General features: G+C 44.0%; 1 protein-coding gene across 3 annotated transcripts in view; it reads right to left on the bottom strand.

The window, feature by feature from the left end:
- Nucleotides 1–13455, bottom strand: part of KCNIP3 (potassium voltage-gated channel interacting protein 3) — a 227157-nt gene that overhangs the window by 43970 nt on the left and 169732 nt on the right. For all 3 annotated transcript variants that reach the window (XM_077469519.1, XM_077469521.1, XM_077469520.1), the window contains 2 exons: nucleotides 7787–7911; nucleotides 131–200 (listed from right to left, as the gene is read on the bottom strand). In XM_077469519.1, coding sequence (XP_077325645.1) covers nucleotides 131–200; nucleotides 7787–7911 — 195 coding nt within the window. The remainder of the gene's footprint in view (nucleotides 1–130; nucleotides 201–7786; nucleotides 7912–13455) is intronic.

The following is a 13455-nucleotide window of genomic DNA, read 5'->3' as shown; positions in this document are numbered from 1 at the left end:
TGTCTGTTATTTTTAACCAAAAAAAAAAAGTCTTTAGTATCACTTTAATTTCTAATAATCTATAAACTATAATATCCCAAAATTTTATATAAAACTTTATATAAAACAGAGACAATAGAAATTCACTGACCTCCTTGAGGAAAAAACTGAGCATATATGAGCTTGAATGTATCCTCATCCACCAATCCACTAGGGCACTCCTTAAAAAAAAATAACAGAAAAAGAGGCTACATTTATTATTTTTGTCACAGAGGGAATATTATGAAAGTAGAACTAATTCAAATACACCAATATAAAGACACACAGGCCACAGGACTCCAATGTAGATGAAAACGCACAAACTCCAATGACCACCAACATAACGGGGCACTTAATCCCGACTGCTACAATTACAGTCTTGATCCTGGCTCTATGACTGCTGTATGTTCTACATATAGTATTGTATAGTCCCGAACACTACATACAGTAGTTCTCACTGCTGCATTGTATAGGCTCTGGCCATACATTATACAATTTTCTTATTCATTTTCCTTTAGATTTACCTTCAACTATGTAGTGCAAGGGTGGGCCTGCCTCATTGAAATGCAAATGAAAAGTGTGTAGGTTTGACCTCATATTATATGGTTTTGGTGAATCTAAAGGAAAATTGTATAATGTATGGCCAGCCATAGTGTTGTACATTACGTGGTCCTAACTTGTGCACTGTATAAACTATGTAGTCCTGGCCACTACACTTTATGTAACATATTTGTTGACTTGCTGCCAAAAAGCTTGATTTTGGTCTCATCTGACCACAACACTTTCGCCCAGTTCTCCTCTGAATCATTCAGATATTCATTAGCAAACTTCAGACGGGCCTGTACATGTGCTTTTTTGAGCAGAGGGATCTTGCGGGCGCTGCAGTATTTCATTCCTTCACGGTGTAGCATGTTACCAATTCTTTTCTTGGTGACTATGGTCCCAGCTACCTTGAGATCATTGACAAGCATCTCCTGTGTAGTTCTGGGCCGATTCCTCACCGTTCTCATGATCACTGAAACTCTACGAGGTGAGATCTTGCATGGAGCCCCAGACTGAGGGAGAATGACAGTTATTTCGTGTTTCTTCCATTTGCGAATAATTGTACCAACTGTTGTCACCCTATCACCGAGCTGCTTGGCGATGGTCTTGTAGCTCATTCTAGCCTTGTGTAGGTCTACAATCTTGTCCCTGACATCCTTGGACAGCTCTTTGGTCTTGGCCATGGTGAAGAGATTGTAATCTGATTGATTGCTTCTGTGGACAGGTGTCTTTTATAAAGTAACAAGCTGAGATTAGGAGCACTCCCTTTAAGAGAGTGCTCCTAATCTCCGCTCGTTACCTGAATAGAAGACATCTGGGAGCCAGAAATCTTGCTGATTGATAGGGGAATCAAATACTTATTTCAATCATTAAAATGAAAATCAATTTATAAACTTTTTGAAATGCGTTTTTCTGGATATTTTTGTTGTTGTACTGTCACTGACTGTTAAAATAAACCTACCATTAAAATTATAGACTGATCATTTCTTTGTCAGTGGGCCAACGTACAAATTCAGCAGGGGATCAAATACTTTTTCCCTCACTGTATAGCAAATAGCTTTAGGTCTATTTATCGATTCCCCTTTAAGTCACTCCCACTGTTAGGCATGATCTACGCCCACCATTTGCCATTGCATGCTGCATAGACTACACAGTGTCTTGGGTCTTTTACAGTCCTAACAATGTCATTGTAAAAGCTAAAGGCGTTTTACCTTAATGCATTCTCTGCATTAAGGTAAAAAACCTTCCATGATCAGTTCCCCCCAGACCCCCTCCTCCCTAAAATATTTACTTATCTACCTATCTAATACTTTCCTATTTTGATCCAGCGCTGTGCTCGAGAGTGGTTGTTGGTCGGACACTTTGGTTTACATGGACGTCACTTCTGTTTTTTACTGGAAATGCGTCTTTAACATGGGGGAATGTCCGATGCTGATCCAGCTGTGGCTCCTTGTCAGTGATGCACATGCTGGACGTAATGGGTGGGAGGCATAGCAAAGCTGCCTCCTGGGATGCATAAATAGCCCCCTGTTTGGCGTTTTGTGTTGGCGTTGCCATTTTTAGAATCCAGGTTGATCCGGTGGCACTTGTCTGGTGTGCCTGGCTGCATACAGGGGTGAGTGTTGTAATGCACTTCATGGGTTATACATCTTTCTGAGTTTATTGCTATATATAGACTAGTCGGAGGAGTCTGGCGAGAAGACACCCCAAGACAGAAGAAGAGAAGACCACCGGAGCTGTCTAATAAATTATTTAAAAAACTTGTGTTGTGTTTTTTTTATTTACACTTTTTTCACCAGGTGAATGGGTAGGGGTACATTATTAAAGGGGGCTCCCGGATTCCGATATGCCCCCAGCCCACAGACCCCAACAACCAACGGCCAGGGTTGTCGGGAAGAGGCCCTTGTCCTCATCAACATGGGGACAAGGTGCTTTGGGGTGGGGGGCCGCAGGGCCCCCCTTCCCCAAAGCACCCCCCATGTTGAGGGCACGCAGCCTGGTATGGCTCAGGAGGGGGGGTGCTCGCTCGTCCCCACCCCCTTTTCTGACCGGCCGGGCTGCGTGCTCGGATAAGGGTCTGCTATGGACTTTGGGGGGACCCCCACGCCGTTTTTTCGACGTAGTGCTTCCTCTTTAAATCCATACCAGCTGACGGGGCTAACGAGGCCTCAATATCACCGATGGAGGCGGCGACATTGACTTCCTGCGCTAGTCCCGTCTACCTGGAGCCACGTTCAAAATGATCAGACTTTTCTCCGTGTGGGCAAGTCCGTTCATTTCAAAAGTCAGGCGGACTAGCACACAGACGGGCGGATTCCGGCGGACAATTTTGAGTCAAAACTTCATTCTAAGTCCGCTGGACTTTTGGAAACAAAAAGTCAGCTGGAGCCCACACACAGGCAGATTGTCCGGCGGCATAAGGGAAATTGCCATTTTTTCTTGGTAAGTTTTTTTTTTTTTTCTTGGGGTTATTTGTATGTATCACTTTTGCCCTCATTTTCTGGGCCAGTGTATTATATATATATATTTTTTTGTTTCACCTACTATTTGGATAGATATCATTCAGTTCATATGATTACGGCGAACTAGCCTCCCCATCATTTTCCTGTATTATTCGTCATCTTGGGGTGAGTGTCCCATAGTATTACGTTCTCTGATTTTCTGCTGCTGTCCCCCCAATCTATTGATCCAGCATGCTATCTCCAGGACGACTCATATGTATTTTCCTTTACCTCTTGCTTTCTTTTCTTTTTTCCCCCCTCTCATTTTTGCAGGTGTTTGTTGGTGTTATAGTATATTTTGTTTTCAATCTTATTTTTGGTTATTATATGAAATGTATACAGCAATCTTCTGGTATACCATGTAAAATAATAGACTGTCTGTATCATCAGTGGCGGAACTACCGCCATAGCAGCACATGCGGGCGCTATGGGGCCCGCAGTCAAATGGGGCCCGGTGAGGACAGGCCCTATGGCTCCGCGGGAGATAGCGGGCGGCTCCGCGGGTGGCCCGCGGGCAGTCCGCGGCTCCGCGGGTGGACCGCGGGCGGCTCCGCGGGTGAGAGCAGGCAGTCCGCGGGGGGCTCCGCGGGGTCCGCGGGGGGCTCCGCGGGTGATAGTGGGAGGCAGATGAGAGTGGCCGGTCCGCTGGTGAGAGAGTGGGCGTGAGCGGGCTGGCCAATCAGGGAGCTGACGGGCGAGGGAGCATAGAGATGACATCATCTCTCGCCGCCCTCTCATCCCTGCAGTGCAGTTCCCCCCTCACTGTGCAGGCAGCCAGGAAGCAGAGAGATGACATTATCTCTCTGCTGCCTGACTCTGTGACACAGCAGGAAAGTGGCAGAGCAAGTGACAATCCATAATGTGTGGCAGGCGACGTGGCAAGTGACAACCCAGGACGTGGCAAGTGACAATCCGTAACGTGTGGCAGGTGACGTGGCAAGTGAAAATCCATGACGTGGCAAATGACAATCCATAATGTGTGGCAGGCAACGTGGCAAGTGACAACCAGGGACGTGGCAAGTGACAATCCGTAACGTGTGGCAGGTGACATGGCAAGTGACAACCTGGATGTGGCAAGTGACAATCCGTAACATGTGGCAGGTGACGTGGCAAGTGACAATCCGTGACGTGACAAGTGACAATCCGTAATGTGTGGCAGGTGACGTGGCAAGTGACAACCCGGGACGTGCAAGTGACAATCCATAATGTGTGGCAAGTGACAATCTAGGATGTGGTAAGTGACAATCTGTAATGTGTGGCAATCTAGGACGTGGCAAGTGACAATCCGTAATGTGTGGCAGGTGACGTGGCAAGTGACAACCTGGATGTGGCAAGTGACAATCTGTAACATGTGGCAGGTGACGTGGCAAGTGAAAATCCGTGACGTGACAATCCGTAATGTGTGGCAGGTGACGTGGCAAGTGACAACCCGGGACGTGCAAGTGACAATCCATAATGTGTGGCAAGTGACAATCTAGGATGTGATAAGTGACAATCTGTAATGTGTGGCAATCTAGGACGTGGCAAGTGACAATCCGTAATGTGTGGCAGGTGACGTGGCAAGTGACAACCTGGATGTGGCAAGTGACAATCCGTAACATGTGGCAGGTGACGTGGCAAGTGAAAATCCGTGATGTGACAAGTGACAATCCGTAATGTGTGGCAGGTGACGTGGCAAGTGACAATCCGTAATGTGTGGCAGGTGACGTGGCAAGTGACAACCCGAGACGTGGCAAGTGACAATCTAGGACATGGCAAGTGACAATCCGTAATGTGTGACAGGTAATGTGGCAAGTGACAATCCGGGACTTGGCAAGTGGACAATCCGCAACATGTGGCAGGTGACATTCTGCAACGTGTGACAAGTGACAATCTGCATCTGGTGGCAGGCGACGTGGCAAGTGGACAATCTGCAATGTGTAGCAGGTGATGTGACAAGTGACAATCCTTAATGTGTGGCAAGTTACAATCCATAATGTGTGGCAAGTGACGTGGCAAGTGACAATCCGTAATGTGTGGCAGGTGACGTGGCAAGTGACAACCTGAGACGTGGCAAGTGACAATCTAGGACATGGCAAGTGACAATCCGTAATGTGTGGCAGGTAATGTGGCAAGTGACAATCCGGGACTTGGCAAGTGGACAATCCGCAACATGTGGCAGGTGACATCCTGCAACGTGTGACAAGTGACAATCTGCATCTGGTGGCAGGCGACGTGGCAAGTGGACAATCTGCAATGTGTAGCAGGTGATGTGACAAGTGACAATCCTTAATGTGTGGCAAGTGACAATCCAGGACGTGGCAAGTTACAATCCATAATGTGTGGCAAGTGATGTGGCAAGTGACAATCCAGGACGTGGCATGTGACAATCCATAATGTGTGGCAAGTGACAATCCAGGACGTGGCAAGTGACAATCCATAATGTGTGGCAGGTGACTTGGCAAGTGACAATCCGCAACATGTGGTAGGTGACATTCCGCAACGTTTGACAAGTTACAATCTGCATCTGGTGGCAGGCGATGATGGCAAGTGACACGCTCAGGGATCCCACTGATTTTGCATTATGGTGAGTTGAACTATTTCATTTTATATAACAGAACAGAAATTGGTTAAAAGGCCTGGAGGTCAGCAATGTGTTCCCTTCAGGGGCTGCATAGAGTATACTGCATACTTTGTTGTTCAAAATTAATATAAGCCGTTGCCTGGGTACTGTGCCACATGGGTGTGGTAGTCTGTTGTTTAATGGCATTAGTTCATTTTTTTGGTGGGGGGGGGGGCCCATACAACATTTTGCTATGGGGCCCTGTGATTTCTAGTTACGCCCCTGTGTATCATTCATTAGTTAATACATTGTGAATAGCAAGTGTATCCTGAAGAAGCCCAATTTGGGTGAAACGCATCCATCTCATCATCGCCTTTGATTCTGTTAGTGGTATAACAAACATGGCAGCATTTTTTATAATTTTAGATTGTACTCTCAGATTTTAGTGTATAATAAATATTGTTGTTTTTAAGCATATTGTTTTTTTGTGTGCTATTTTGCCAGTCACGTAAAACAATCCCCCACATACCTGTATCTCTCCTGGTGGGAGAGTCAGGGACATTTTGTTATTTCCACAAGCAGCACTGCTCTCTCTCTCATTTCACAGGACTCCGAGGCAGCAACAGAAGCCATTGGCTTCTGCTTCTTTCAATCAAAGGCTATAAGAAAGGGAGCAGGGGCATGGCCGAACCAGGCTGTATGTGTCTATAGAAGCACACAGCCTGGCTCTGGAACGAGCCTGCATAAGTTCCCCCCAGGCACTTGGAACAGAGGAGAGCAATGGTGGGGATCCTAGAAAAGGAGTTTTACAAAACCATTGCACAGAGAAGGTACGTATAACATCTACCGTATATACTCGAGTATAAGCCGAGATTTTCAGCCTCTTTTTTGAGGCTGAAAGTGCCCCCTCGGCTTATACTCGAGTCACCGCTGTCTGACTGCTCGATCAGCGTATCGAGCAGACAGACGGCGGACATTAAAATTCAAAAGCCGCGCCTCCTTCTCCGCCTCCGCCTGTGATAGGCGGAACACTGAATTTCCCAGCAGTCAGTGTTCCGCCTATCACGGACATCCGTTCATTCTCATACTACGGACGACGATGAGAGGATGTCCGTGATAGGCGGAACACAGGCTGCTGGGAAATTGAGTGTTCCGCCTATCACAGGCGGAGGACGGAGGCGCAGCTTTTGAATTGTAGAATGGCCGCCGAGAAGAGCGGCGATCCATCGGCACGACACGGGACGGAGGAGGCACGGGACGGAGGAGGCACGGGACAGAGGAGGCACGGGATAGAGGAGGCACGGGACAGAGGAGGCACGGGACAGAGGAGGCTCGGGACGACGGCGGCTCGGGACGGAGGCTTGGGACACAGGTAGGCTGGACACACACACAAGGCTGCACGGACACACACACACACACACACACACACACACACACACACACACACACACACACACGGATGGATGGATGGATGGATACACACACACACACACACACGGATGGATGGATGGATGAATACACACACACACACACACACACACACACACACACACACAGGGATGGATGGATACACACACAGGGATGGATGGACGGACACACACACAGGGATGGATGGATGGATGGATGGACACACACACAGGGATGGATGGACGGACACACACACAGGGATGGACGGACACACAGGGATGGACAGCCATGTCTCACCCTCGGCTTATACACGAGTCAATAAGTTTTCCAGTTTTTTGGGGGTAAATTGGGGGCCTCGGCTTATATTCGGGTCGGCCTATACTCGAGTATATACGGTATATTATTTTTGGGAAAAAAATTATGTAATTACATTTAGGATCAAAATGGTAAGTATTTAAAATCTTGTGATTTTATTTTTTTTGTACATAACTTCCAGTGCTCTTACATCCCGTCCTCCATCAGTCATAAGCAGCTAAAGACTGCTGCTCTCTGTATGAGAGCAGCACCCCTCCGCAGAGGTCCAACCAGCATGCTCCCGGCTTAGTCAGACCTTTCAGCTAGTTAGAAAGTGGTCACATTACAAAAAATTACAGATGGGTCAATTTTTTTTTCATATTTTCATAATCACATACTCTTATAAGGTATATAGTCTCTGCTTCCACAATAAATAAATAAATAAATATATATAATAAATATTGCCATCTCTGATGCTCACATTTTTAAATCCTCTGTAGAGAGACTGAAGTTCCTTCTTTGTAAATTTGGTGACAGCCTGCAGCTGTTCCAGTCCTTCTGGCTGGTGACGCACCGTTGATAACTCCAGTTCACTGTCACTGCTATCTGCAAGACATGAGCATATGGTCACTCCTATTATATTTGATTGTAACCATAATCCATACATTTATATATTTATATATATATTATATAGTGTATGTCTGTCTTCCTGTCTGTCACTCTCTTTATTAATCTTATATGAAATATATACAGTGTATATATATATATATATATATATATATATATATATATATATATATATATATATATATATATATATAATATGAAAGTGGATTATTGTACTGTACATATATTTGTGGATTATTGTAATATATATATTATAATATAATATATTCTAGTAAATATATATTTTTGGCATATTACACAATGCTTAAAACCATTCTTACTAGTCTGTAGCCAGGACAGAGAAAGTACAAAGACATGGGGAAGCATGCACTGTGTATTTCAAGAAATAAACCTCACTGCTTCCACATTTTTTGTATAGATTCTTTATTTAGGGAAGGCAGCAAGAGGAACATACAACCGTGTTAAAGTAATACTAAACACACACCATTTAATTTATTTTATCCCTTATACACATCCCTTATAAACATCTGTATGTGGATGATGGCCCTGTAACTATTTAAAATATAATAAAAAATAAAGAAAATCGAAGTAACTTTTTTCCTTATCGATATACAGCTGTGATAGATATGGCCCAGCTCTTTCCCCGCCTGTCTGCAGGGAAACAGGGGCAGCAGGAGCTTCTAGTCTTCCTCTGCTGGTCACATACTCAAAATACAAAAAATACAAAAAAAAAACTGCCTTTGAAATACAGAGTAAAAATAAATAATTAATATCAATAAACTGTTTTAAATTGTCATACAAATATATATTTAAAATTAAACTTTTATTATTTTTTGGCAATCGCATAATGTTAGCGGCTTTCTGCCTGCCACAGGCTGTGTCGCACCCCTCCAGCCTGTGTCTTAAAATAGGTGGGAGGTGAAGCCTACATCAATCAAGATGCAATATCTCACCCCTATTGGGCTAAGCTGGTTAATGGGTATGGAAATGGAGGAGGGGGGGAGTGGGCTGTGACTTACCAGAGTGTATACACCCACATGTGTGAATCTATAATCACATGGGCTGCTTAGATGATAGGGAGGAAATACTCAGGATAGAAAATGCACTAAAAACTGAGCATGTGCACTAGCTGCCAACACTGCTCTGCAAAATCCTCAACTGCAGTGGGAACTTGGACTGGAAGGGGAGATAGAGAATTCCAGGATCAGCAAAGTGTTTTGCAGAATACAGAAAACTAAGTATGTATGAACATCATGTAATACAGCATTTATTGATTGTTTTTAATGATGCAAATTTAATGGCACTTTAAAGCATGAAAATTGATTCTTAGCACAACTATCAATTTAATCAAAACTCTACATTTTCACCATATGTATGTACAGTAGCTTGAAAAGTATTCACACCCCTTGAAATTTTCCACATTTTGTCATGTTACAACCAAAAAATTTAAATCTATTTTATTGGGATTTTATGTGATAGACCAACATAGAGTGGCACATAATTGTGAAGTGGAAGGAAAATTATAAATGGTTTTCATAGTTTTTTTTACAAATACTCTAAATATTTGAAAAGTGTGTTGTGCATTTGTATTCAACTCCCTTTACTCTGATACCCCAACTAAAATCTAGTGGAACCAATTGCCTTCAGAAGTCACCTAATTAGTAAATAGAGTCCACCTGTGTGTAATTTAATCTCAGTATAAATACAGTTGTTATGTGAAGCCCTCAGATGTTTGTTGGAGAACCTTAGTGAACAAAAAGCATTATGAAGGCCAAGGAACACACCAGACAGGTCAGGGATAAAGTTGTGGAAAATTTGAAAGCAGGGTTAGGTTTAGAAAAATATCCCAAGCTTTGAACATCTCACAGAGCACTGTTCAATCCATCATCCAAAAATGGAAAGAGTATGGCACAACTGCAAACCTACCAAGACATGGCCATCCACCTAAACTGACAGGCAAGGAGAGCATTAACCAGAGAAGCAACCAAGAGGCCCATAGTAACTCTGGAGGAGCTGCAGAGATCCACAGCTCGGGTGTGCACTATTAGTCTTGCACTCATAAATCTAGGCTTTGTGGACGAGTGGCAAGAATAAAACCATTGTTGAAAGAAATGTATAAATAAATAGGTAAAGTCGCGCTACGGACTACTCACCCTATGAGTGCTAAAGACAAAAGTGGTAATTAAAGATTTTTAAAAATTTTTCAAGAATACATTTTTGGGGTTAGAGCTGCCTTTACCTGAAACCTCCACCTCCTAGTGTGGGAGGGGGGGTTAAAGTTTAAAGGTTATGGCGCTAAACCCAAAATTATTTACTTGACATATGTGTATGTCCAAGACATAGATCTCCATTGGTTCGCGTCCTTCCTAGGAAATCGGTCACAGACAGTGAAACTAGGAAAATTCCTCTCCGAAACTCGGGCAGTCACCTGCGGAGTCCCTCAAGGCTCTCCGTTGTCACCCGTTCTCTTCAACATTTACATTCGCCCACTCCTTCAAATCATCAGATGCTCAGATCTCTGCTTCCACTCTTACGCTGACGACACGCAACTTTATTTCCGGATCAATGGAAAAAAAGATCACCAACAACAACTTGAAAACTGCCTCAAATCAATAGAGGACTGGATGACCACCAACTCTCTCCAGCTGAACCAATCAAAGACAGAGCTTCTTATCTTACACCCAAATCATAAGCCCGCAACCAAAACCTCCTGGTCTCCACCAACCGTCTTTGGGCAGACTATCTCCCCAAAGACCAAAGCGAAGAGTCTCGGGGTTATTTTAGACGCACAAATGTCAATGGATGCGCAAATAGGAGCAGTAGTCAGTCGATCTCACCATCTGCTGCGCATGCTTCGCAGACTCATCCCTTTTATCCCAAAGAATGACAAAGCAGTGGTAGTTGGAACAATCATTAATTCACGACTGGACTACGCAAACTCGCTTTACATAGGATTACCACAATATCAACTTGCGCGATTACAACTGATCCAAAACACGGCGGCAAGGCTGATAACAGGAAAAAAACCCTGGGAATCCATTTCTCCTTCACTGAGGAGCTTACATTGGCTAACCGTAAAAAATCGGATCACGTTCAAGACCCTTTGCCTCACCCACAAATGCGTGCATAGAGAAGCTCCGCAATACCTAATGGAGAAAATAAATCATTACACACCAAACCGCAGTCTTCGATCAGCCAACAAAAACCTCCTCCTCGTGCCCAAAGCCCGGTATAAATCCAAGGGGGATCGGAGATTCGCTGTCCAAGGGCCTCGGCTATGGAATGCTCTACCAATAAACATCCGCCTGGAAGAAAATCACCTGGCTTTTAGGAAAAAACTCAAGACCTTCCTCTTTTAGCAGATGATCAAAGCTCGCCACAGCGCCTAGAGGCGATTCAGTTCGCATTGTGCGCTATATAAGTATTTCATTCATTCATTCATTCAAGTATGCTCTTAGTGACCTTTCTCCAAACTCAGTGATATTGTAAGTGCTAGTTGGACCATATAGGAATTAAAGTGCAAATGCGTGCTGACTTTACTTTGTTAAATCAATATAAGTGCCGTATGATAATAACCTCAAAACAAAAGGAAAGCGTAATCAAAAAAACAAAAAATTCATATAAGTGCCATATAACAATAGATCAAACTGCATTCAAAAATTCATACGGAAAGTAGTTCATATGAATAATAATTGATACCAAGTCCTTGTGCATAAAAGAAACTTTTAAAGCCACATAGAGTCATTAAACATGTCCCTCAATAATGTCCTGGCTATCCGTGACACAGGATGAAGTGACCAGTGCAAAAAGGTGCAAAAAGGTGCCAATCTTCAATTTAGGAAACAGTCACATGAAAAACGCTACATGTGTCCAATATTGGTATTATAGATGGTAATGGTACCAAATAAAGTGACTGGTGCAAACAGTGCAAATCTTCAATGGAGAGAAAACATTCGTCCCCGGTGCGCCACTCAGTGCTATGATAATGTGAATGCTCTCACCAGAACTTGTACCCCTATGGGGTTAGATGAGCTTTCACAGTGTGAGCCACTGTGTTGCCGTCTGGGTGCTGCTGCTGGTGCGCTGAGGAGATGTTCACTCTTCCGTTTGTATGGACTCCATTATTAAATGCACATAAGGGAAAACACATCCATAGTGTAGTATGTTTTAAAAAGATATTTTGTTTATTAAATTAAAAATCTACTCACATTTAGCAATAAAAACAATACGTATAATCTCCGCCGGCCGCCTCTAGCTATGGAAAGGGTGCACGCAACGTAGCCACGTCCTACGTGGCCCAGTGGCTGTAGTTTGAGGACCCCTGGTTTAGATCAAAGCATATTCATGTGTTAGAATGGCCCAAAGTTCAGAACTAAATCCAATTGAGAATCTGTGGCAAGACTTGAAAATCGCTGTTCACAGATGCTCTCCATCCAATCTGACAGAGCTCGAGCTATTTTCCAAAGAGGAATGGGCAAACATTTTACTCTCTAGATGTGCAAAGCTGGTAGAGACACCCAAAAAGACTTGCAGCTGTAATTGCAGGGAAAGGTGGTTATACAAAGTATTGGGGGACTGAATACAAATGCACGCCACAATTTTTACATATTTATTTGTAAAAAAAATTTAAAACCATTTATCATTTTCCTTCCCCTTCACAATTATGTGCCACTTTGCTTTGGTCTATCACATAAAATTCCTTTACTTTTTTGGGTGTAACATGACAAAATGTGGAAAATGTCAAGTGGTATGAATACTTTTTCAAGGCACTGTATTATCTAACCATGATGTACTCCAACATTTTGATGGGTGGGTTGAATAGTGAACTATTCATTAATGAGTATACAGAAAAGACCACCATTGTGGGGCTCAACACTCTAGAATCCTAGTCTGACATGTTAAAATAGTCAAATAGCTTTTGAGCAGAAAAAAAAGAGAACACTGGACAGGGCCACTTGTCATGCATGCACCAGGAAAATTTAATCACCACACTTAGGCCTCTTTCACACCGACGTCCCGTTCAGGCCCGCCTGTCAGTTTTTCAGGCGGACCTGAACGGGTGCTCCATAGAGCTCTATGGAGCGTCGGATGTCAGCGGTGACATGTCCGCTGACATCCGACCCGCTCCGATCCGAAAAAGTGTAACGGAGGAAAAAGCTATTTTTCCATCCGTCTGCGGATCGGATCGGATGACGACGGGCACTGCGGTCCGTCGTCATCCGATCTCCCATAGGGGAGAGCGGCGCTGTGACAGGTCCGTCCCTGCGCAGTGTGCAGAGACGGAGCTGTCATCTCCCTGCTCAGCGGGGATCGGCGGAGTGATCCCCGCTGAGCAAACGGACATCCACGGGGCGGATCAGAACTGATCCGCCCCGTGTGAAAGGACCCTTATAATAACAATGTTTTTTTTTTTTTTTTGGGCGAATGTGAGGAAGCATCTGTAGTCACACTTCACAAACACAAGAAGGAAATTCAAACTTCATGCAATCGGTGGCTTGATTAAACTTGAACCCAGACCTCCTC

This window comes from Lithobates pipiens, unplaced genomic scaffold, assembly GCF_037356315.1.
Source record: "Lithobates pipiens isolate NorthernLeopardFrog02 unplaced genomic scaffold, aLitPip1_a1.2 Scaffold_8, whole genome shotgun sequence".
In the NCBI taxonomy this organism is placed as follows: Eukaryota; Metazoa; Chordata; class Amphibia; order Anura; family Ranidae; genus Lithobates; species Lithobates pipiens.
The sequence above is the reverse complement of the archived record's forward strand: the minus strand, read 5'-3'. Positions and strand labels throughout refer to the sequence as shown.